This window comes from Chiloscyllium plagiosum, unplaced genomic scaffold (genome assembly GCF_037043375.1).
Source record: "Chiloscyllium plagiosum isolate Xiang-an unplaced genomic scaffold, Cpla_swu_hap1 HiC_scaffold_10, whole genome shotgun sequence".
Classification (NCBI taxonomy): domain Eukaryota; kingdom Metazoa; phylum Chordata; class Chondrichthyes; order Orectolobiformes; family Hemiscylliidae; genus Chiloscyllium; species Chiloscyllium plagiosum.
In genome coordinates this window covers 36,528,232-36,555,131 of record NW_028270148.1, presented here as the reverse complement: position 1 = coordinate 36,555,131, position 26,900 = coordinate 36,528,232, and the positions used below count along the sequence as shown (strand labels likewise).

At 39.3% G+C, this 26,900-nt stretch overlaps 1 protein-coding gene across 1 annotated transcript in view; it reads left to right on the top strand.

The window, feature by feature from the left end:
* The window catches only part of srbd1 (S1 RNA binding domain 1), a 273,132-nt gene that overhangs the window by 195,322 nt on the left and 50,910 nt on the right, over positions 1 to 26,900 (top strand). Inside the window, exons 17-19 of the mRNA XM_043695659.2 lie at positions 12,245 to 12,351; positions 17,107 to 17,283; positions 17,565 to 17,759. Of these exons, the coding sequence (XP_043551594.2) occupies positions 12,245 to 12,351; positions 17,107 to 17,283; positions 17,565 to 17,759 (479 nt within the window). The remainder of the gene's footprint in view (positions 1 to 12,244; positions 12,352 to 17,106; positions 17,284 to 17,564; positions 17,760 to 26,900) is intronic.

The window sequence follows — 26,900 nt, the reverse complement described above, 5'->3', positions numbered from 1 at the left end:
CCTATAATGCGGTGATCAGAACTGCACGCAATACTCTAAGTGCGGCTGCACCAGAGTTTTGTACATCTGCAGCATGACCTAGTCACCCCAAATCCCTGTACGAATAAAAGCTAATGCACCATATGCCTTCTTAACAACCCTATCAACCCTATCAGATCAGTGAGGCAACTTTCAGGGATCAGTGTCCACGCGTACTGAGATCTCTCTGCTCATCTACACTTACCATTAGCCCGTCACTCTCTATTCCTGTTGCTCCTTCCAAAGTGAATTACCTCTCACTTTTCCGCATTAAACTCCATTTGCCAGCTCTACAGCTTACCTATGTTCCTCTGTAAGCTGCAAAATCCTTCAGCACTGTCCACAGCTCCACCAACCTTAGTGTCATCTGCAAATTTACTAACCCATCCTTCTATGTCCTCATCTAGGTCATTTAGAAAAATGACAAATAGCAGCGGCCCCAAAACAAATCCTTGTAGTACACCACTTATAACTGAACTCCAGGATAAACATTTCCCATCAACCACTACTCTGTCTTCTTTCAGCTAGCCAATTTCTGATGTTTAAATTTTTACCCTCAAAGTTTTTCCAGAAATATTAAAGGATTATGATCAATATGTACAATTGTCTCAGATACATTTCTGGCAACATAAATGTTGAAATGTTGCAGTGCCAGCACAAAACTCAAGGTCTCCTCAATTGTAACTGTTTCTGTTGATGAATGTTGAGCTTTCTGGAGAAATACCCAGTAGCCTTTTCTATCATCTTGTCTTCTTGCAAGAGTAGAACACTGGCATCCGTATCACACGCAGCAATAGTCACTTTGAATGGCTTTGTGAAATTAGGTGTGGCTAATATGGGGATGGTGGTTCACACAGCTTTCAGGCATTCTGACTGGAATTTTCTGCACTTTTTCAAATAAGTCTCAAACACACTGCTAAACGTCGGTATGAATTTTTGATAAAATGCACTCAGTCCCCAGAATCATAGTACTTTCCTCTTTGTTATGGTATGGGGAATTTCCCAACAATGTTTGGTTTCATATCCAATGGGGTCATCTTTCTGTGTCCAATGATATGACCATGGAATGTACCTTGGGCATTTGCAACCTCACTCTTAGCCAGGTTTATAATCAAGCCTGCCTTCTGAAGTCAATTTAACAATTCAGATAGATGCTCCAAATTTTCCTCCTTAGTGACTAATTATCGTCAGATCATCTGTGTGTACCACACAATTGGGTAATCCCAAAATGATCTTATTGGTTTCATGTTTAAAATGTAGCTGATGCATTTCTCATACCAAATGGCATGACTTTAAACTGGTAAACTCACTTGGTGTCATGAAAGCCAAAATTTCCTTTGCTATCTTGGATAATGCTATCTGCCAGTATTCTTTTGAGTAAGTCCAGCTTTGAAATATAAATTGCTTGTTCCACCTCTCAATACAGTCTTCCAGCCAGGGAACAGGATGTGAAACACTTCGTAACTGCATTGACTTTGCTGTGATCAACACACAAACATTGGTTACCATCTGATTGTAGCACCATCACTATGGGTGAGCTCCATTTGCTGCAACTCACTTCGATATTTTTTCTGAGGATGCTTTCAATGACTCTTTGAGCCTGTGCCGATTTTGAGGGTTAAGTCTATAAGGATATTGCTTAATTGGAACAGCATTTCCTATTTCGACATCATGTGTAATCATGTTAGTACTTCCCAGCTTATTCCCAAATATCTTTCTATGTGATTGTAATGCCTCTGGGCACCTCATAGACTGGCAAAATTCAACCACATCTCTTTTCAGTCCAGGCAAATAAAAATGTTTTTATATTTTGGTTTGAGTTTTCCTTACTCACAAATGATCTCCTACTAGTAACTTGTGTTACATGCAAAACCTCTTTTCTGTACCCCACTGGTAATACAACTTGATGAAGTTCTGTCCATTTTTCATATGTCTGAACATGTTGTGGTCTCCATTTCTTAATTTTTAAACAAGTAATACTCTGGTATACACTCAGATTCTTTTTCTGTGGATGCTTTTTGATACAAGTATTTTTCATTTTTTTTTTGTAATTCAACTAACCTCTCTGAACGAAAAGTATCTACCTTGTCCTTCATCTGTTCTTGTTTTTTTTCTCAATCATTTTATCAGTTTCTGATAATTGACCTACAACTTCCTTTTGTTTACTCCTTGATTTCTCCTCCTGTTTCAATCTGTGGCTTTGTGACCTTGTTACCACACAGACAGGGAAAACCCCATGATTTTCCACTGGCATTTCAACCACAGTAGGTATCACTCTCACCTGTGATACAGCTATATCATTACCAAGGATAAACTGTATCTCTGGAATAGAGAATTTTTCTATTTTACTCCTATCACCACTTTTCACCAGTCTCTCCAATCTCACTTTATACAATGGAACACATCTCTTCTCACCATGAATTCCACATTTACTATATTTTCTGGCAATGCTCATTCCAAAGTACGTACCACCTCATCTCTCTCCATCAAAGATTGACTTGCTCCTGTATCTCTTTAAAATTGTGGTTACTTCACCTCCTATTCTTGGTAGACATGAATAAACTGTACCCACACAGATAAGAAATCTGGTACTTGGTACTTTCTTCTTAACCAACTCCAGACCAGGCTGTACATTCTTTTGCAGTTCTTTAGCTTCCACTGGGACCTCCTTTACACTTTTATAAGCCCCACTGGTTTATCCTGTTTTCCTACATCCATTTTCCCAGTGCTTTTTCTAAACTACCAACACTGTGACTTCATGTGGCCTACTTTATTGAAGTGAAAAGACCTAAGCTCTTTTGCTTCTCTTTCCCCCTCATGGGTTTCCTTTTTGCCCTGTGGTAAACTATTTTTACTATCTTCAATGAGATCTATTTTTCCTTTACTACCTGAGGATTTCTCTCTTCCCCAATTTCTGTCATTCGCAGATCAGCTTCTAACATCAATTTCAAACTTTGATTTATGAAATAATTCATAATCATCTGCCATTTCTGCTACTAATTTCCACAGTCTTAAATCTCTGTTCTTCCACATAAGTTCTCACTACTTCAGGAAGTGAATTTTTGAACTCTTCCAAAGTAACGTCCCTGAGTGTCATACGTCTGATTTATTTTCAATGCACTTACCCACCTCTACGTTTGACCAGGCTCCCTCCTTTGATTCCTAAAACATCTGTCGTCTTCTGGCACTAGTTCATGTGCACTTAAGATGGCTTTTATTACCTCATCCTATTCCCCAGAAAGTGATGTAAATACCTTCACTAGCTCCACCTAACAATTTTGTTTGAACTAACAATACCTGTATGATCACCAACTATTTCATTTGTTCAGCCACTTTTTTAAATGAAATGACCAAGGTTTCTATGTCCTTCTCATCAAATTTTGGTAACACTTGGACATAGGTAAACAGACGCCCACCGGACTTTTCGCTATGATGTGTTTGCTCTTCATCACTATCCCCATCACGACTCTTGTTTAACCCAACCAAGTACAACATTTTAAATTGACTCCTTTCACTGCAAACTTCCAAACTTCAAAACCTCTCTCTTTCTCCCTCTCTTCTGCTAGGGCGTTCCTTTTATCTTTTTCCTCTGTTTTAATTGTAATTCAAATTGTGTTATTGCCTTTTTGTATTCGAGCTGCTTCATTTGCAATTGAATTTTAGCCTTTTCCAGTAATTCTATTTGCATTCCTGACAATCTGGGACACCTGCGCCAATCAACTCCACCGCCCCGTGCCGAACACTTTAACTCCCCATTCCACTCTGCCGAGGACATGCAGGTCCTGGGCTGCCTCCATCGCCACTCCCTTACCACCCGACGCCTGGAGGAAGAATGCCTCATCTTCCAACCCCATGGCATCAATGTGGGGTTCACCAGTTTCCTCAATTTCCCTCCCCCCACCTTGCTGGAAGTTCCAACCTTCCAGCTCAGCACCATCATTATGACCTTCCCATCTGTCCATCTTCCTTCCCACCTATCCGCTCCACCATCCTCTCTGAACTCTCACCTTTATCCACCTCCATCCACCTATTGCACTCTCAGCTACCTTCTCCCAGCCCCATCCGCCTCCCAGTTATCTCTCCATCCCCGAGGCTCCCAGCCTCATTCCTGATGAAGGGCTTTTGCCCAAAACGTCGATTGTCTTGCTCCTCAGATGCTGCCTGACCTGCTGTGCTTTTCCAGCACCACACTCTCTTGGCTCTAATCTCCAGCATCTGCAGTACTCACTTTCGCCTAATTGTAAATATAGAGCTGTTGCTTCAATTATATTACCTTTCCTCCCAGACACCGGCAACTGCAACTTCAATTTGCTGGCTAATTCCAGAAACTTTGCCTTGCTCACTTTCTGCAAAACTTTCAAAATGCCTTCTTCCAATCCCAGGAAACTCTTATTGACTGAAAGAGCTCAAGGCGTACCCTGTTTAACCCAACCAAGTACAACACCTGGGAAAAAAAGCACCAACACTCATCACTGTCCTTGAGTCCAATATTCCTAATCCCAACCTGGAATTAGACATTTTGATCCTGGTCAAGACCCCAATTTATTATGGATCAGGCCAACTCCCTTCAAATATATCAAGGAGATGTCCTAGACCCTAACATTTATTTAAAGGCAAGTGCAAGGTGCTGTGCTCCAGGTTTAATTCGATTGGTCATTCTACTCAGTTTTAAATAAAACATTTTTTTCTTACCCTTTGCAGTTAAAAATATAATCAAAAGAACGAGCAGTTAGGACATCTTAACTCTATTAGAAAACTTAACAGAATAATAGGTAACTTAACTATTAAACAACAATTGTTTCAATATAGTAACATCCAATAAACACACCCCTGGCAAAGGCAAATTCAATAAAATAGATTATCGCTCATGCAATTCTGGCAGCAGGGAGAACTCCAACTTTTCACTGTAACAGAGAGTTCCACATCCAGCTTCAAGACTCCAGAAATTACTGACAGCTGAACGAAAACCCTGCTTCTGACTCCACCCATTCATGTTGCTTCTATTGTTCTAATTTTTTTTTAAACAATTAAAAGCTCCAAGGCCCTTCAAATTGTTTAATTTATTGGCTTGGAACTGACTGCTTATCACCTCTATCTCAACTTTCTTTTTTATTTAAAAAAGATCAAGACAAAATATACCTCTTAAAACCATAGTACTGACACATAACTTTGAGTAGTGGGTGATGAGGATTGGGGGTCGGCGATTGCCAGTATTTGTGGAATTGTACTGTAGAATGAGTCATGGTTTCAGTTAAGGAAAACAGAATTTTAGAGAAAGGGGAAAAAAACATGTGCTCACGGATCTGATTTTAGAAAAAGAAGCTACCAGGAATAATAATGAACAGTTATTTTGTTACCGAAGGAAAAGTGATTGAAAGAAATTTGTGTACATAACAAAGAAAGCAGAGTTCAAAAAAGACATGAACATCAAAAGGAAAAACATGAAATAAGATATTCTTTTATCAGTTTCCTGAGGTATAAACATGTATTTTATATATGAAAGCTGTAATTTTAGAGGGATTTTCTAAATTGACAGATGAATGTAAAAACCTACAGGTGAATTTGTAACTTCAAAAAACTTATTTTTAATTAGTACACGTCTCTGTTCAGTATCCTTTCATATTGATGCCAATGAAAATGAAATTACAGAAGAAAATCCACATAATGTCATTTATTTTTCTCTTCGTATAAATAACTTCATGAAATTTATGCAATATCACATTTCTGCTTGTATATATAAGTCATGGGATAGATGTTTGCTTGCATTTTGTTTATTCAGCCGACCTATATGTAACAGGATTATACTGTTGTGGAGGCATATCTAACTATTTAGGGGACTTGACAAAATCTGCAAATACTGATTTGTCCACATTAGTCATCCCTTTGTTCAAGTTGTCTTTAGAACATAGAACAATACAGCACAGAACAGGCCCTTCGGCCCACGATGTTGTGCCGAACATTTGTCCTAGCTTAAGCACCCATCCATGTACCTATCCAATTGCCGCTTAAAGGTCACCAAAGACTCTGACTCTACCGCTCCCACAGGCAGCGCATTCCATGCCCCCACCACTCTCTGGGTAAAGAACCCACCTCTGACATCTCCCCTATACCTTCCACTCTTCACCTTAAATTTATGTCCCCTTGTAACACTCTGTTGTACCCGGGGAAAAAGTTTCTGACTGTCTACTCTATCTATTCCTCTGATCATCTTATAAACCTCTATCAAGTCACCCCTCATCCTTCGCCGTTCCAATGAGAAAAGGCCTAGCACTCTCAACCTATCCTCGTACGACCTATTCTCCATTCCAGGCAACATCCTGGTAAATCTTCTCTGCACCCTCTCCAAAGCTTCCACATCTTTCCTAAAGTGAGGCGACCAGAACTGCACACAGTACTCCAAATGTGGCCTAACCAAAGTCCTATACAGTTGCAACATCACTTCACGACTCTTGAATTCAATTCCTCTGCTAATGAACGCTAATACACCATAGGCCTTCTTACAAGCTCTATCCACCTGAGTGGCAACTTTCAAAGATCTATGAACATAGACCCCAAGATCCCTCTGTTCCTCCACCTCACTAAGAACCCTACCGTTAACCCTGTATTCTTATTTGTCTTTCCAAAATGGACAACCTCACACTTGGCAGGGTTGAACTCCATCTGCCACTCCTCAGCCCAGCTCTGCATCATATCTAAGTCCCTTTGCAGCCGACAACAGCCCTCCTCGCTATCCACAACTCCACCAATCTTCGTATCATCTGCAAATTTACTGACCCACCCTTCGACTCCCTCATCCAAGTCATTAATAAAAATTACGAGCAGCAGAGGACCCAGAACTGATCCCTGCGGAACTCCACTTGTAACTGGGCTCCAGGCTGAATATTTACCATCTACCACCACTCTCTGACTTCGACCAGTTAGCCAGTTTTCTATCCAATTGGCCAAATTTCCCTCTATCCCATGCCTCCTGACTTTCCACATAAGCCTACCATGGGGAACCTTATCAAATGCCTTACTAAAATCCATGTATACTACATCCACTGCTCTACATGCTTGGTCACCTCCTCAAAGAATTCAATCAGACTTGTAAGGCAAGACCTACCCTTCACAAATCCGTGCTGCCTGTCCCTAATCAAGCAGTGCCTTTCCAGATACTCATAAATCCTATCCCTCAGTACCCTTTCCATTACTTTACCTACCACCGAAGCAAGACTAACTGGCCTGTAATTCCCGGGGTTATCCCTATTCCCTTTTTTGAACAGGGGCACAACATTCGCCACTCTCCAGTCCCCTGGTACCACCCCTGTGCAATTTCCTCTCTTGCTTCCCACATAATCCTAGGATATATCCCATCAGGCCCGGGGGACTTGTCTATCCTCAAGTTGTTCAAAATGTCCAACACATCTTCCTTCCTAACAAGTATCTCCTCTAGCTTACCAGTCCATTTCACACTCTCCTCTTCAACAATACGGTCCCTCTCATTCGTAAATACTGAAGAAAAGTACTCATTCAAGACCTATCCTATCTCTTCCGACTCAATACACAGTCTCCCACTACTGTCCTTGATTGGACCTACCCTCGTTCTCGTCATTCTCATGTTTCTCACATACGCATAAAATGCCTTTGGGTTATCCTTGATCCTATCCGCCAAAGATTTTTCATGCCCTCTCTTAGCTCTCCTAATCCCTTTCTTCAGGTTCCTTCTGGCTATCCTGTATCCCTCCACTGCTCTGTCTGAACCCTGTTTCCTCAACCTTATGTAAGCCGCCTTCTTCCTCTTTACAAGACATTCAACCTCCCTCGTCAACCAAGGTTCCCTCACACGACCATTTCTTTCCTGCTGACAGGTACATATATGTCAAGGACACGTCGTATCTGTTCCTTGAAAAAGTTCCACATTTCCACGACATCCTTCCCTGACAGCCTATGCTCCCAACTTATGCTCCTCCGATCCTGTCTTACAGCATCGTAATTACCCTTCCCCCAATTGTAAAACCTACCCTGTTGCACGCACCTATCTCTCTCCATAACCAAGGTGAAAGTCACAGAATTGTGGTCACCATCACCAAAATGTTCACCCACTAACAAGCCCATCACTTGTCCCGGTTCATTACCAAGTAACACATCCAAAATGGCCTCCCCTCTGGTCGGACAGTCTACATACTGAGTTAGAAAAGCTTCCTGGACACACTGCACAAACACCGCCCCATCCAATCTACTTGATCTAAAGAGCTTCCAATCAATATTTGTGAGGTTGAAATCGCCCATGACTACTACCCTGTGGCTTCTGCACCTTTCCAAAATTTGTTTCCCAATCTGTTTCTCCACATCTCTGCTGCTATTGGGGGGCCTAAATTCTAGATCTGAATTTACATGTTGGTCCAATGTATCCCTCTTTATTCCCTACCCCTCTTTGTGCAGGACAAGCAGGGTGTATCGAAAATGTTTTAGGTGATATTGGGCTGGGCCAGCAGAATGATCCGGCTACACTCCTCGTACAGGCTTGCCTCCATCAGGAAATCCATTGAGCCTACGGGATTTGGTTGCAGTCCTTGGGGTCTTGTGTCCGATCCTGGAATACTATCAAAAAGTTCTGTTACCCACTGATTTCAAAGGACCTCCAACTCTGAAAATTAACGTTATAATTTATTCCTTCCACCTCTCTTGTGATTTCGTAATATTTGCAAAAGGTCCAACATCAACTTAGAAGTGCACCAATGAAATTGGGTGCTTAAATCATATGAAAAGCAACTGATGTATAAAACAGGCTAATGGTTTTGCTTGTCTTTCTTGTATTCCAGCCTGAGATTCATGTTTAGTTCAGGTCATGTACTGCACATTTTTGAAAAAACAGGGTAATGTAACAGAAGTGGAAATCTAATTTAAAGAGTCTGTGCTCACCAATAGCTGCTCTCTAAGAAATGAGCATTTCTTAAACTCTACACAGAGAGAAAACTGTTGGGGCTTTCGTGTTCACCTGCATGAGTGTTTAATCTGTATTTTTACGGGACTAAACGTTTGGCATCTACCCTGGTTTAATTTGTGCTTCCTATCTCACTACACTCAGTCACTTTTGTGGCATAATCTTATTCTGATTTGAACTAGTTAAGGTCCTGAGTAATATTGTTTGAATTTACATGATTAAGACAATCTGATGATTGTGCTTTTTGAAAACATTGCTTAACAATTTCCTTTTCTTGAAATGGTGTCCAGGAGTTCCAGAAAACCATTCCCATAGCTAAGCCTAGCCTACTCTGCATTTGGGAGTAGGGAATCTATTTTAGACTTTATGTATACATTGTAAGAACTGTGTCTTTTTATTGTTGTGCCTTTTAAAATCTGTGGGCTGCAGGAGAAAAAAAACTTTAAATAAAAACAGTGCTTTACCAGTATGGCTACATAATATCACAGGAGAACTTTGTTGCCTCTTGTGAACTCTTTTTTTATGCCTACGAGTTCCTGCAATTGTACAAGAGCCAAGAGTCGTTTACAATGAAGCCGATTGGTTCTCATTTAACTGAGCTGGTTGGAAGTAGAAGCAAGTTACAAAGATATAGACACACAGAGAAATAACAGAAGGGTTTTCTGTTTTTCTCCCCAGCAGAAGCTGCCTACTCTCTGCAGTAAAAGCTCAGTTTAAGCTTGAAGAAAACCAGTTACCTTTTCTGCAGCAATTGCTGTTAGCTGTAATTTGTGAATAGATAAATCAGGGATTTTCTGAGTGGATCAGTTGTTACGCATTCCATATAAGCCAGTGAAAGCTTTTAGAGAGAGACAACTGTGAACACCAAGGGCCTGGCTAGCTGAAGTAGGATTTTCACAACATGGGAATTGGGTCATGAAGACCACTGAACTGACTTTCTAGTTTTTCTCTACCACTGCAACTCATCAAGTTTCCCTATTTGTTTGTCTGTGTGTGTAGATAGGGGGAGTTTGTAAGGGGATTCGAATTTTAGTTGTGTTATATACTGGTGCTTATGTGCAGCTATAGTCTACTTATGTTTAAGTATTTTCTGTTGAGTACAGAAAACTGGTCCGTGCTTTGTATTAACCTTGAACTGAAAGGCAGATTAATTGGAGTACTTTGTGTACTTTAAAAGAAATAAATTAATGTTTGATATGACTCTAGGAATAGCAGGGCTCAATTTATGGCAGTTGAGCCTCGTGGGCAGTACAATGTGTAATCAAAAATCAAATTAGGTTCCTGTGAGCTACCATTCATATTGCTATGTGTAATAATATTGGGGTATACCTAAATCATAAATAATCACACCTACTTTGGTCTTTTTAAGTCTCCCATTTTCAGGATTTCTCTTTGTTTGAAAACTCTTGTATCGGTTTTTCACTAAAGTGAACTTCTACAGAATCTGAGAAAATGTTATTTTAACCGTCTAAGCATTCACCCACATCCCTATCAATTTGCAGCCAATTTCAGCCTCTAAACCATCCTGCAAAGCAATTCCCAATGCCAGTAAGAGGATGTACTTGTGGTAGAGAAAACAAGCAGCCTAGTGAATGGGAGTTAGGTGAGGAGGTGGACCTAGGTAGATAGATCTAGCTGGAAAAACAAAATTGTAGGACCCAAACCTGAGCAAGGGAGGAATTGACAGTGAGGATAAGAGGAAGATTGAGGGGTCTTCTGTAGATTATTGAGTAGGAAGCAGGGAATTGAATCATGCATCTGTGGCTCAATGGACTGCTTTGTTGGAAGAGTAATGGAGTTATGTGAATCAGCTGATTTCCACACAATATTCATTTGCATCACTACAGTGACACTAATGAAGAGATGGAGCACATGGCGAGAAGAGCTCATAAATCAGATGCTCTAATACTATAGTTATCTGTCACACTAGCCCTTTGAGGCTAATTATAAAGCTCAGGAGTATGATTGTTACAATAGCTTTTGTGGATACAGAGTGGAGCTGAAAAAAAACACAGCAGGTCAAACAGCATCAGAGAAGAAAGGGAGTCGATGTTTCAGGTCGCAACCTTTCACTAGTCCTGATGAAAAGTTCCAACCTAAAATGTCAACTCCCCTTCTCCTCTGATGCTGCTTGACCTGCTGTGCTTTTTGCTGGAAAAGCGCAGCAGGTCATGCCCGAAACATCGATTTTCCTGCTCCTTGGATGCTGCCTGACCTGCTGCACTTTTCCAGCAACACATTTTCAGCTCTGATCTCCAGCATCTGCAGTCCTCACTTTCTCCTGCTGTGCTTTTTTCCAGCTTCGCTCTTTATCCAGTCTGACTATCTCCAAGTCACAATAGCTATTATCAACTATAAGTTATTAATGATCTATTCAGCTCCACAGCTCACAGCATTTTCAAAAGTTGATCACAGAAGAACATAAGCAAGAACTGGGAACTAGGATAGGCAATTCAGCCTCTCAAACCTCCTTCACTACGCAAGATCTCATCTTGGCCTCAACTTCACTTTCGTATCTACTGTCCATAATCCTTCAACTCATTTTAATTAAAGATTTGTCTGTCTATCTCTTAAATTTACTCAATGTCCTGGCATCCTCCACACTCTGGGATAGTGAATTCCAAAGATACCCAACTCTCTGAGGGAAGTCATTTCTTCTCATCTCTGTTTTGTATTTGCTACCCCTTATCTTAAAATTATGATTCTAGATTGCGCCACATAAGGAAACATCCTCTCTACATCTATTTTGTCAGTGCGCTTTAGCATTTTATATACCTTAATTAGATCTTCCTGCATTCTCTAAACTCCAGAGAGTGTAGGCCTAAAATGCTCAGTCTTGATCATCAATGATTCTCCACTTTGTTCTGTCAATGTACATAAATTACAAGATTATACATAGAACAGTACAGGCCCTTCGGCCCTCAATGTTTTGCTGGCCTTTTATCCTCCTCTAAGATCAGGCTAATCTACATATCTTTCATAGTACTATCTTCCACGTGCCTATCCAAGAGTCGCTTAAATGTCCCTAATGTATCTGACTCTTCTACCAGTGCTGGCAGTGCATTCCACGCAACCACAGTTTTAATTTTCATCCCGTGGAAAAGATATTTCAAAGCACTTTCTTAGAAATAAAATATTATGGAAGGTGGGAATGTACTGGCACCTGTGCAGCTTTAAGAGGAAGACTATATTATCATTTTATTTGAAGAATAACCCATTGTCATTTGTGGTATATTATAAAGCTTGAACAGTTTTAAGACTTTTTCGGGTACATTCTAAACAATGATTGCTGCTTTGTTTCAGCATGATGTGTCCCAGACTTTACTTAAAGCCACCTTGGACAGTGTGGTTGAAGAATGTGTCAGCTTTGTGGGAGTGGATATCAACATCAGCTCGGAAACCCTTATGAGGTAGGCAGATTATTGTTCAGTGCTGTAATTGCATGGCAGTTGATCACAGGGTCTCTGTTTAGACTGTCTTTTAACTTAATTTCAGCTGATGCTTTGTGGTCTTGATATAGACTACCAGCTGTATGGGGAATGACAAGTTTAGGCAGTACCTTACTTGCACAATACTAAATGTCTTCCTTTGAAAAAAAATGGGATGAAGGGCATTAAAGAAAATGCTGTCAAGCTATGAATTACAGACTTAGTTAAATGAAGACTTTGTACTAAGGTGAACATGTGTATATATGCATTTAAAAAAATGTTTTTATGTTTTGTCAATGAATAAAGTTATTGCGTTTTAATTTCGAGAATGAAACTATTTATGTATGAAGTATATATTTGTTTCTGAAAGCATTTACAATAGTGTCTTCTGACAAATTTCCGCTATTCATTATGGGTTTATTGAGTGTTATGGAGGCATGCATAGGTTGGTGTACATTTGTTCCTAAAGTTTTAATGTCTCTACATATGGTGTTTTGAGGTCTCACAAACACGTGAGCCTCCTATGCCTAAGTTGTACTTTTCTTTATGATAAGTATTTGCTTCTTGTTTTTTGTTACTATAAATAATATTCATTATCCATATTGTTTCTCTGTTTTTAAACCTATAAACTCAGGACATGTTGGAGAACTTCAACTACTAGATGTAATTTCTTCATCTGGCAAATAGATGTTTAGAAGTTTTACTGTTTGAATTAGTACTTTTTTTTAGGAACCAACAGAGAACTTGAGGCTTATCCTCATATATGTATTATTTTATCTTAGCAGAAAAAACTTAATGGAAAAAGATGAATTTAAAGGCAAAGTCTGTCATTGCAATTGTTACTGCTTGCTTCCCATCTAATACATTCTGTTTCACACTTTGAGATGAAATTAGTCAATGTTGATAGAAGAAAGTGGGTTGAAAACAATCAGTACAAACTGAATTACATTTTCTTTAGAATTCATGAAATCAGATAAAGGCCCTTCCGGAGCAGCCAAAACATCTCTGTCATAGATTTTCCAGCAATGGAAAAGATAGGCCTCTGCTTATGGCTGTCTAAATATAGGTCTGACTCAAATGCAATATTCAGTTTTGAGATGTCATCACATCTCCATGTATTGCTGCTTCATAACTTTCTTCACATCAGAAAAACAATTTTATGCTAAATAGGCCAGTAATTTTGTAATATATGCCTATTTTGCCAGAATACTGCTGTGCCAAATAGTATCTTTACGAAATCAGTTATTTCAATACTTTGTACCAAAGATTTTAGCAAATGCATCTTCATTTGAATTGACCTTTCCTTTCTATGAGAATATTGACACATACAAACACTTGAGATTGCACCTGAGACAGCCTCCTTGTATTTACCATGCTCTAGATTCCAGATACAGAAAGTCACTCTAATAGGTTTATAGAAGAACTCTGCCTTCATGCAGTGCGATCACAAGGAAGTATGTGCCAGAATTGTGACAAAAATAGTTTGACCTACAGGCAAACTCTGCAAATGGTTGACACTATCAGTTCTGTCAAGTTCAACCTTGCCCTGAATGTCAATATTAATACTGTTTCAACAAGAGATTTTGTCATCAAGTTGTAGTGCATAGATGTGTCAAGCGGATGACTGACCATTTGAGTAAATAATTTTGTTACCTTTCCAGTGAACACTTAACATCATCATGAAGCAAACATTTTCTCATTTGTCGATTTCCTTAATTTTAGAGCATGATTGCAATCACATGATCAATGCTTTTCTACATTTAATGACACTGCATTCATGGTGTCAAAGCACAACACTTGTTTGTAACTGCCTGTATTTACCGTGCTCTAGATTCCAGATGCAGAAAGGCACTCTTATAGGTTTATAAGAAGAATTCTGCCTTCGTGCAGTGTGATCACAAGGAAGTATGTGCCAGAATTGTGACAAAAATGGTTTGACCTACAGGCAAACTCTGCAAATGGTTGACACTATCAGAGTCAAAGAGCTCAACCTGCATCCATTATTTGATACACAAAAGCAAACTGGGGAGTTGGAACTGAGGAAGTATCTGGTTGCAACTGATTCATGACATGCATTTATTTGCATGCAACTACTAAAATCATGATACAGTTCACTAGACGTGTTGAGACAATGCTTCGAATATCTTTATAGATGAATAGGTATTTGATGATACAGCCTAGCCAAAGTTTGTGAGATAATCATGGTATGCATACTATGGAATTGTGTGACATAAAGTTGGAGTGGCTATTTGAAGTAACGAATGATGCATCTAGGATGAGCAGAAGGAAGCAGAAACCCTTTCTGCTGAAGCTTCTTGGCAGACACTAATGGAGTGTATCAGGCTCTCAAATTGATTTTTTTAATCTAAGTACTTTCATCTAATGCATTCATATTTTATTTTACTTTATTTCACCTTGCTTTGACTAAATAACCCCTCACTTTTTAGCTTTTATTGCAAGCAAATTACAGTCCTTATCATGACTGAGGATAGTGGTCTGCTCCAGACTGGCATCCCTAAAACTAAAATGCCTTTCCACCCTCTCAAATGTCTGTATAATTGATCAGCATTCAGACATATTTTTATTTTGCATTATGCCATTCACATCTGAATGCTTGGGCCCATTTGTTTTAGATTCAAGTAAGGAGAAAGTGAGGTCTGCAGATGCTGGAGATCAGAGCTGAAAATGTGTTGCTGGAAAAGCGCAGCAGGTCAGGCAGCATCAGGAAGAAGGGCTTATGCCCAAAACGTCGATTCTCCTGTTCCCTGGATGCTGCCTCACCTGCTGCGCTTTTCCAGCAACACATTTTCAGCTCAGATTCAAGTAAGCTGAGTCTGTGAATCACAGATTCATACTCCTGTTTCACCACAGCCTGCTCTTTGTCCTGTACATCATCAGATACATTCTCCTGTAACTCATCATGAAATTCTACTCTAGCATGTGTACCTGTTGAAGGAGTGCACTCACTAGAATTGGGACTGCCAAGTCTAAAAAGATTATAGGGCCCGTTTAGTCTGCTCACTCTTCCCAAAAGTTATCCAAAATGCTGTGTTTTTATTAAAGAAATCTGTGGAACACCAGAGGGTGGTTTGTGTGCAGAATGAACTTCCTGTGGAGGTGTGGATGTGGGTACAAATACAACATTTGAAAGACATTTGGATAAGTACATGGATAGTAAAGGTTTGGAATGATATGAGTCAGAAGCAGGCAGGTGGGATTTAGTTTGGGATTATGTTCAGCAAGGACTGGTTTCTGTGCTATATGACTCTATGATATTGAAGAGACTTTGTCTATGTATAGCTGGCGACCTAGTTTCCTAGACGCAACCATCTTTCAGTTGCTTAACTGATGATATTCTCTCAATAATAATATCAGACGTTATGCTGTTAGCTGATGATTGCACAGTCTACAGTTAATTCCTCAGATATTGGAGCAGTCTGTACCCACATTTAATAAGAAATGGACTATATTCAGGCCAGGGTTAATAAATGGCAAACAACATTTGAACCAGTTCCAACAAGATAAAATCTAATATCTCCATAATATTCAATGGCATTGCCAATACTAAGTACTCACCAGCAATTATACTATTGATCTAAAGCTTTCCTGTGATTGTAAGAATATGTGTTGAGCAGCTCACCACTGCCCAATGCCTGTCCACTGTCCAATGGGTACAAATTAAGAGTGATAGAATGCTGTCTATCTTGTCCAAACTTGTCTGGATGCATGGAGCTCTATCAACACTCAAAGATCACCACCATCCAAGACAAAGCAACCTGCAACCGAAGAAGAATCATTTGGACTTAAAACGTTATCTCTGTTTCTCTCCCCACAGATGCTACCAGACATGCTGAGTTTTTATTTATTATAGCGGCCCACTTGCTTGGTGCCCCGCCCATCTCCTTAGATCTTAATTTCCTTTACCACCAGTGTATAGTGGCAGCAGTTGTATTGTCTACAAGCTGCTCATCAACAACTCCTCGAGGTTCCTTTGATAGCACCTTCCAAACCTATAACCTCTACACTGAGAAGGCCAAGAACTGCAGGACTCTTGAAGCAGCACCATATTGCAAGTTTGCTTCCAAATTGTGCACAATTTTGACTTGGAAATGTATTGATGTTCCTTTATTGCTATTGGGTCAGAAAATTGGGCATTCTTCATAATAGCTCTGTGGATGTAACAATACCATGTGAGCTCCAGCAGTTCAAGAAGGTGGCTCATCATCAGTTTCTTGAGGTGTCTTGGAGAAGGCCTAAAATTAGTTGGAATTTTCGAAGTAAAATTATAAATGATTTGGAAATAATTTCTTTCAGGCGTGGATGCAAAAAGGCGTGAAACTGGGTAAAGCCAGTTGCCTATTTTCCTGTTACTTCCATCCTCTTTCCCAGAAACTAATCCTGAACACACCAATGAACTGAGTTCAAATGGTTCCAAAAGCTATTTGTTCAGCCACTTCAGTGCTATCAGTCTAAGGATTGTCTAAGTGTAAAATCTTTAATACGTTTTAACACATCCAAGCCAGGAAACAGTTGCGAGAATTATTTATTCTGAATTATGAGCAGTTGCATGGCGAGCTCTGGTACTCCAGGTCTTCCAAGGACGAAAGCTCAAAAGTGCATTCTTTTCTCATAACTCTGGTGTGTTTCCACCTTTTAAAGAGGGTCAACTTGGAAAACTTCGATTGAAAAATTTTTGCTCCAAATTTGTCGTATATTTGTTTAATTTCTACTTTCCAGACACATTGCAGGACTCAACGCTAGTAGAGCAAAAAATATAATTGAATGGCGGGAGAAGAATGGACCATTCATCAACAGAGAGCAACTGAAGGAAGTCAAAGGGTTGGGTCCAAAAACATTTCAACAATGTGCTGGTTTCATTCGAATTAATCCAGAAAACATAAAAAACTTTTGCAGGTAAGTAAGTATTTCAACCTATTAGTCCTTTTGTTAAAGAAAACCAAGTTAGTAATCTTAAAACAGTCCAAACTAGTAGTTTTGCTGTTAAATGATGCAGAAATATTCCAGATCAATTATGCTGATTTGTGGCAGAGATGAAGCAGGAATGTATCAGAAAATTAATATTGTGATTGACCTTGTTTTAAGATGATGATTAGAAAACAACTTTTTGAAGTGGAAATTCTGCAAGATTGAAGGCAGTCATGTCATTTTATACTCTTCCAATTTGGTTTCAACAGCAATCAACAGAAGTCTAATAACGCCACGGGAGGTCAACCAGCAGCTGAAGCAGGAAGCAGTTCCAAAGCAGGTGGCGGAGGGGGAGCAACTGGGAAAACTAGTAAAAAGAAGGGAAAAAGCCAGGGCACTTCAATGCACCCAAATCCTTTAGATCAGACATGTATCCATCCTGAATCGTATAATACAGCAACGAGGTAAGGGCTCTAACAGAAGGTGTGATCTAACCTAGTAATTTGGAAGTAATTTATTTCTGAAATATGTTTCCCTTCACAAAGCCAAGTTTGTGTGAGGTCATATGTTAATTGCTATTCCAATGTGCACCAAAGTAATAAATAGAAAAATTGTCAGTTAATATATTTTTGCAGCAGTTTATATTGCAACAACAATATATTTTGTTGAAGCATGACAGTCTGTCAAGTTTTTTTTAATCAAAGCTCATCTTTTTAAATTTCTGTGGTTAAAAAAAATTATACAATTTATGTAGTAACATGCAACATAAGAAATCTCTTCTGCTCTACCACCACTCAAAATATTTGAAAAATTTAGAATTTGAAATATTTTAGTGTTAATGATGATGATGAAAAGCCTAACTAAGAGAAAATAGGCCTAAATGTATTTTGTACATTCATGGAGCCATTGAATTGTATAATCCCAAAACATTTGCAGGTGTTTGTGTAAAAGTAATCTTCTGTGTTAACAATGAAATCTGAGACAGGAAGGTGGTTTGTAGTAACCTTATAAAAGCACACTTGCATGTGTGCATCATAACCTAGCAGTTATCACGGTTTTATCTGGATTTAATCTTGGCTTATTTTTTAACGTGTGAAATTCAGATAAAATAAGGTCATCACCCCCATGGCATGACAGAGGATATTAAGTGCATGTCAACTGATTGGGTTAAAGCTTTGTAGAACTGTTCTAAGAATAATAAGCCGTCTTGGAAATGCAGCCTTTTACTTTTTCTCAGATACCTGATGCACATATCTGGTATCCTGTTTCTTCTCTTGCGTTGCAGCTATTTAATCATGTAATGAGATAAACAAAGGTCATGTTCTCTGGCTGACCAACTAACTAGACCAGGTAGAAGGATTACAATGAATGGAGTGAGTCAACAATCGCAAATATTGTTATTTCTGAAACAGCATTAAGTTTTCCGTTTCCATCTTTGAATGCTTAACAGTGAAACAGTTCTGAAAGTTTGATTGGCACTGTTCTGTGTTTGACAAGTTTGTAAGCTTGTTCTTTATAAAATGGCTTAAAATTTTAATTACATAGCATGCAGAAGGAATTTTTCTGTGAAAGGGTTCATTTTGGTCTATGTTGACTTTCTTAAAGGGAGTTCCTTTTGAAACGTTTTTTTCTTCAAAACCTTGATGTGATGTCCTGAAATTGTGAGCTAACTTTTTTCCCCTGCTCCGAGCAGACAACAACTGGCATCACCTTTTAACATTTTGTTCTGGAGTTTTAATTGGAAATATATGCATAAACGTGTTTCTGAAGTAGCTTGGGTAATAGCAAGTTAGTTTAGTCTAATGCCTTTAAAACATGACTCAAAGGAAGGCAAGTGTCATTTCTAACCAATCTATTAATTATGACCTGCAATTTTGTAATTTTTAGGAACAATGATTTCTGCCTTTTTATCTGGTCAATATTACTGCACGTGAGAGCAGTGGTGCAGATAAATAGATGTTTTTCTGAGATTACTTGCTTAATTGTAATAAATTATCCAATTTTCAACAGAATTGATATGCAGGACATTTGTGATATTGTATCTGTGGCATGAACTATTGTTAGCTGCCGCATAGAACATTTTAAAATGCGCTTCGTACGATCCAATACACACCATTGTTTAGGTGGACTGTGCCAGATCAGTTTACTGGTATTGTTATGTCTTCCCCAAACTTCTTTGTTTTTATATTCTTCAGGAAACAGCAATAGCAAAATAGCTGAGAACAATTCTAATGATACTTATACAATTTTCTATTCTGATGGAGTTTTAATTGCAAGTTTAATCCAAGCTGTGATTAGCTACAAAATCCACCACAAAAGTGACTTGCATTTATAAAACAATTTTTGTGTGAAAACAATATTTCAAATATACTTTGTAATGAAGACTCTAAATAGAACAGGGAAGAAACTACAGAGAGCTGACTGCAAGCAGGAACAGAAAGATGAGAAGGCTTTTACAACTTGGGAAAGGTGCTGAGGTGAAACGATTCAGGAAATAAATTTTTGTGTACAGTAATAAAAAGGTTCTGGTTTGTGACAGTTGCACCACGTTGAAAAGGTACAAGCTCCTTTACATATGCTCCGAAGGGAGACCTAAGGTGAACTTTGAAGATGTGGAAGGCAGTGATTGACAAGGACAGAAATAGTTGATCTATGGAAGTTTGTGGAGTGCAGGATATTGGCCAACTCCTTGACTTTAAAACTATAAGAAATAGGAACAGGAGTAAGCCATTTGGCCCCTCAAGTCTGCTCTGGCATTCAGTAGGACCATGGCTGATGCAAAATTCTTCATGCTCACTTTTCTGCCTTTCCCCTATAATTCTTGATTCTCTGACTGATCAAGAATCTCTTTTATTTCTGCCTTAAATATACATGAGGACTCTGCCCTCGCGGTTCTTTATGACAAGACATTTCGAAGACTTTGAACCCTCAGAGAAGAAATTCCTGCTTATCTCCTGCTTACCTCTTAAATTGGCGACCCTTTATCTGAGACTATACTGTTTGGTCATAGCATGTCCCATGATGAGAAATATTCTCTCAGCATTTGTGCTGTGAAGCCCCTTAAGAACTCTATATGTTTGTATGGAACAGAACCAGGAGAGCCATCAAAGCTATTGGAGAAGGTGAGGTTTGAGATGATCATTCAAATGGAGCATTTCAAAATTATAGGATGTAGAAAATAGAAGCAATGAATGTAGATGAGTCATGAAATATATGAAATATTTGATGAGAGCTGAGGAGAAAGATCTCAATGTTGCCAATGTCAACTGATTAATTGTATGAATTGAAATAGAGCAATGTCTTGGTCAACTATGAAGGTTAGGCATTGTGAAAAAATCAAGCAAATCAAAGGTAGTGGATAGGTAAACCTAGACAAGTAGAAGACCTCACTGTAGTCACAGTTAATCAGAGTTTTGTTGACCAGGGCAGCCTTGATGACACCAGAATACGTTTAAAATCAATTTGAACATGGTGTGATGGGAAAAGTGCATGCAGGGATAAGTGGGAATAATCTAAAGACTTGGGTGAAATGAAATTAAACCGTGTAGAATGTGAACTTGTTATTCAAATTAAATATCAATTCCAAGCTTCTGAACAAATTAAGTATATAATGTATGCATTTTCTGATTTGCTGAATAATAGGGAATCTTCAATTTTTAGTATTTATTCCAGCAGACTTATTGCAGAAGGTTCTTAATGGTTTTAACGTAGCAAATATTCTGTTTTTGCAAGCTCAAGATGAGTGAGATATGTATTAACCAACTTTCAGGATTTAATGATGTTGAATATTGTGAATCACAGAATAGTTGTCACATCATAAGTTTGGAGTTTTATTAATGTTGTAGAATTATTGTGGTATGGCAACTACACGTTACCGACATATAATTAAAATCAGTAAAATGGGCATTGTAACAAAACCCTTCCTCTGTGCCTATGTAAAATCACTTCCCAAAAAAAATGTACTGTCAAAGTGCAATTGAGTTGGGTAAGAGAAATATTTAATGAATGCTTTTCCCATGTTAGGGAATGTGTGAAGTTCCCAGATTGGAAGTATTGCCTATATGCTAGTTTACCATGTTTCTGTACAAGTGGAGCTTTCCTACTTTGCAAATGCGCAATGCCAAAATTTCACCAGTCAATTCTTGTTTTATTTATGTAAGCATTCTTATTATCGACCAGTTTTCCTAAATTTTTGCAGGCTTGCCTCATTTCTATTCTCACTAGCATCTACTGTAACATTCCAAATCAGGTCCATATATCTGTACTATTTATGCCATTCCAGTTGGCCTCACTCTGCTCAGGATTTCTGTGTCAAAATCCTGGAATTCTCTCCCTAATGGCGTCAAGGTCTACCTACACCAAATGGACTGCTGTGGCTTAAGAAGGCAGCTCACTACTATCTTTTCCAGATGGATGGACAGTATATCTCAGTAACACCCACATTGCATGAATTAATTAAAAACAATCTTCGGTCAGAATTCCCTGATGTGTCATGGACAATGGCAAGAAATTTGTAACATATGAGGATCTTGAAAGAGAGAAAATGTTTTCTGATTTTTGCCTTCACTTTTAAATTGTGAACTCAAAATGTGTTTATTGAGCAGCAGTTACTTTAATTCCATGCATTTGGAGCTTATTTATAGCCCAGCTTGTGTTATATATAGCAGTTTACAAATCTGTTCTTTCCCAAGAAACTTGTTGCAAATTCCTAATATGCAAGTCAAGAGTGAGTACCTTGTGGCTGCAGCTTTCTGATTGCTTTTTCCAGCCATCGTCCAACTGTGTCTATACATAATAGCCTTTCATGCTCTATGGCCTTCAGACTGCTAAAGCCTTCATCTAGGACAACCAACTAGCCTTACCACATCATACCTACCCTTAGGCCAACTCAAATACCACTTCAGCCCTTCAGTGATATACTTTTGAACTCAGGGACACCTGCTATTTGTAAGGTTCTGCCAGGTTTCTTTGCTTCTATGACATATAAGTACCTCATCTATCATAATACATCTTATGGCTCTTAGCTTGCTTAACACCCACAATTGCTTGGCGGTCTCCAGTCTCTGTCTTGCATTGCTCCTTAGTTCACAGGGAGAGGCAGGCAGATTGTCATGGAGCACATAAATCAAGGGAATTAATATATCATTGTGCGACAGCATGCTGTGTCAACTTCACAGCTGCAGCATGCGCTGGCATGTTATGCAGCAAATATGTTGCATGTACTTCAACTAAATGGAAGTGCTGAAAATCCAGGAGCGCTAGAGTCGTTCAGTAGGATGCTGCCACAGTCAGTTGAGGGGCCAATCCGATTCCAGTCCTGGAGATTGAGCTGGGGCCCAGCATGTCAAGTGCAACCAGTCTGAGCATTACAAGTAGGTCAGTCAGGATGTTGTGAAGAGATCAGTTTGAAGTGGTGAGCAGTGCTTCAGTTGTCATGGTCCTGCCAAGTTGGTTCAGGGTTGGGATTGGAAATGTGTTGCTGGAAAAGCGCAGCAGGTCAGGCAGCATCTACGGAACAGGAGAATCAACGTTTCGGGCATTAGCCCTTCTTCATTTCGGGCATTAGACCTCACTTTCTCCTCAGGGTTGGGATTGGTCATTAATGGTCATGGAGTACTTAGGAAAGTGGCCAGCTCCATTCTGGGAATGCATTGGTTCATTGGGTGAATGATTATGATGGAAGGGGTTAATTCTAGATGGAAGAGCAAGATGTGATAGACCATAAAGGAGACTGGATACCTGGGAGTGGAGGGTTCTCAAAGGTCATGATCACTCTGGCCTCTACATGAACAGGGTGGAAGGTCAACAAAGGCATGAATAACGTGAGGATATTAATGGTTATGTAAAGACACTCAATTGAAATGGGCAGAGACTGAAAGGTTAGAGAGACTCTGGGACAGCAAAGAAAAATGAAGGATGGGGTGGTTATCTTGACTCTCAGGCAGACCCTGCAGTTCTCTCTTATGAATGCAAAGTTGGAATCTTGATGCATTGATCAAAGATCAACTGCACAATAATTACACAAATGGCTGACACAGCATGCAGAGCAGAGTGATTGAAGTAAGTCTGTTTTTTTTCCTTTTGGGGCAAAATAAAACTTTTGGAATTTGAGGCCTTGCAATGAACAATTGCAGTAATCATGATTCTAGTGTAACAGTAATGCCCCTCATCTGGCTTCAATTTGCACTTCCCCGGCAGGTTATTCATTGACCAAGAATGCATATTAAAAATTAAAGCAAAAGCAATTGTGACCATTACATTGATTGTCTCTTTGTCATGTCAGCCAAGCAAAAAAAAAGGCAGACAAATGTACAGAAAGGTGGCACCTGGGCTTTTTATTTTAGAAACATATTCTCTGGCTTGGGCTGGAAGACAGTGCTTTGCAGTGCCACATTTGCACAGTGAACTGCAAGCAGTCAAGGACCTGCTCAGTGATGTGCAAAGGTGCCTTTTCTTTGCTGGGAAGTGGAAGAGGCTATCATAGTTAATTATTGGCAGAATTCAACTCGCCAAGTGTAGTACAAAAACTTTAGTCGTGCACCATATGTTTACATCACACCGTACAAGTCCTTGAGATCATGCTTCAAATCCGAAGAACAGGTCCACCTTTCCAATTTAGTCAGCAAAAACAGCACCCTGGAGCGGCTACTGCTGGTACACAGGCAAACCAACAGACGAAGTTGAATAGAAGAGACCCTGGATCTACTAGTTTCTGTCATTTTCTGAAAGACAGTGCCGGCACTAGTTAACAGTGTCCTGGGCTGCCATCACAGAACTGTTTCATGTAATGAAGCAGGATTTGTGCTCAGAAGGACGAGAAGGCTTCTATCACAGTGACCATCAAGGTCACAGCTGCCTTGAACTTTTATACTGGCTGTTCATTTCAAGGAATAGAGTCCTCTCAATCCTTGACCCACGAGGCATCTGGGATGTAACTGCACCATTTTCTCCCTATCACAGTTGTATATATCCTTCCTTAGTGAGGGGAGCCATGCAGCTGGGAAGTGGGATTCTGTGCTATCGCTGACTTCCCTTGGTGCAGGGCACAGTTGCCTGTATCCACATTGCCCTATCAACAACCTGCAGATGTCAGCATCACTCCATCCTTCTTCAAATTGTACCTGACCGTTGATACTGAATCTCGGAGGTCTGTATCAGATATCCTGGGAGCTCCCATTATTTGTACAATTGAAGAACTCCTTCCTACTTCCTCAGGCCACAGAGGGATATTTACTGTGAGACCAGAGGTCTCCGCTCAAACCATGGCTCCTGATGCTGTTATGAACCACTCAGGCTGATGCATAATGAAATACAGTGCGGCTCACACTTCCACCTTTGCTGTCTGGAACAAACCATTGGTGTCCTGAAGATAAGATTTCGATGTAAAGATTACTCCAGTGGAACCTTGCAGTTATCACAGCTCACTGAGATAACGCTATAAATCAAGCCCCACTATTCCCTGATTCATCATGGAAGTTAAAATATTTTATAAAGTATACAAAATTTCCCAATTTACCACATTTTCACCCAGATTGATTTTAAAAGGACCGTGCTTCTGTCCTGAACAGGAATTGCTATTTATTACAATTAAACAGGCTGCAGCTATAAGTAAACTTTTATCAACTATCAGTATATAACTCTACTGGTTAAAACTCTAATCCCCTTATAAATGTCCCCTTATACTCGCAGCACACATGTACACGTGTGATATGGACAGAGGGAAAGCCCAGGAAAGCAGTTCAGTGGTCTCTATTCACTGGATCTGCTGAGATGCTTTTTGTACTATCACGTGCTGCATCTTGGTCTTCCTTCTCTGCATGCTTTTGCTGATTTGCAAGAGACACAGGGTTGCTGGTTCACATGTATATCAGGGCTTTGATTAGAAGTCATAACTTGCGTTAATTGCTGGAGGGAAAATAAGCTGCTTTTCTTCAGGCTTAGTGTATTTTTTATGGCAGAGAACAGAGTGGTCCTGAACAGGTTGAGGTTGAAAGGCTTCTCACTGTCAAGTTCATAGCCTCAAGCTGTTCAGCAATCTGAGAACCAATCGCATAATTGTTGGCAGGCAGAAAGCCTCTGTCATCAACAACCAGTCACTGGTTCACAGATCAACCAATTACTTGTTATCAACTCTATCTCCATCTGTACACTCCCCTCAGTTCCAGCTCATTTGCAAACTACATTTCAATTTCTGCTGGAACAAACAGCACTTGCAATGAGTACCTGATTTTACACCTTCAAAAACTGCAGTAATCCTGAAGCATTCCTTTTTGCTTTCTTCTTAAAGCAGTTTTCCCTGTTACAACACAATGGTGAACCCTTCTGTTAATTAAACCAACCACCCAGAAAAGCTCACCTGGCCTCATAATCTATTAAAATATGAGTGACAGTTCCCAAATCCTTTATCTAAAATCCTTGGGGCCACTTGTTTTTTGGAATTCAGAAATTGTCAGATTTTGGAATAAATGACATTTCAGAATAAATGACATTTTCACAGTGAAATAAAAGAAATATTGCCTAACAGCAGACACAGGTGTGAATAGTACGAGCGTTGAGACAGAGTTGACACCTGCCAGTGCTGGGACATGCCACCACATCACGTCTGAGTGATGTGGTTCGAGTGGGTATGCAGTTGGGTCACCTATTCGTATGCCAAAATGACACTTCACACTCCAAGCAAAAACAAATTTTGAATTTCAAAGCTTTTTGGATTTTGGAATTTCAGTTAAAGGATTGTGTACCTGTAATGTAAATTTTTTTAACTCAAAAAGTGAACATTACATAACAACTACTCACAACTCTAAACCCCCCTTTCCCTTAACTGCTTAACACATGCCTCCAGCTGTATAACAATATGCTATTCCAAATCTTATTACTTACTTTTAGTAAGTAGTAAGACTTACTAAAATTACATGAACTTAATTTTAAAATCCACACAACCACTGTTGTGTTCGGTATCTATCTTCTTCCAGCTGAAGATCTCCCTGGGTTGTCAGCTTTTTCTTTACCTTCTCGTATTACATATACTTGCAGTACCTTTGATAGAGAGTGTTTCCTAATTTTTTTCAGAATCTCTCGATGGCAGTTGCATTCTTATATCCCCAACATCAATCATCTCATTGATTCAATGTTGGTAAAACAATAAATTCAAACTCTATTGGGTTTTAGTATCCTGGGGCATAACTTAAACTGATTGGTTAAATTTGAATTATTATCAAAACAGCAACCAAAACTCAGGTATCCATTTCACAGCCAAATGTTACATATTTTCAATTTTCCTGTACACTCTGGGATTGCCATCTAGTCATCTCCACAGGTGCTTGTAAGCTCTCAGTTCAGAACAGCATTCACTCTCTCTTAAAGGTACAGTACAAGTGTTCAATTTCATAACACCTCTCCCCTTAAACGTTGAACCATCATAATGGAATAATGGCCTCATTTTTTCTAATTTTTAATCCCATTACAATGAAATACATAGGTTATTAATCTAAATTATACTTTCGTATTAATTTCTGCACACACGTAATCTGTTCAATTTTATCTATAGATTTTTTAAAAATCTGTGATAATGCATCTACTATCACATTTTTACAACCCGCAACATG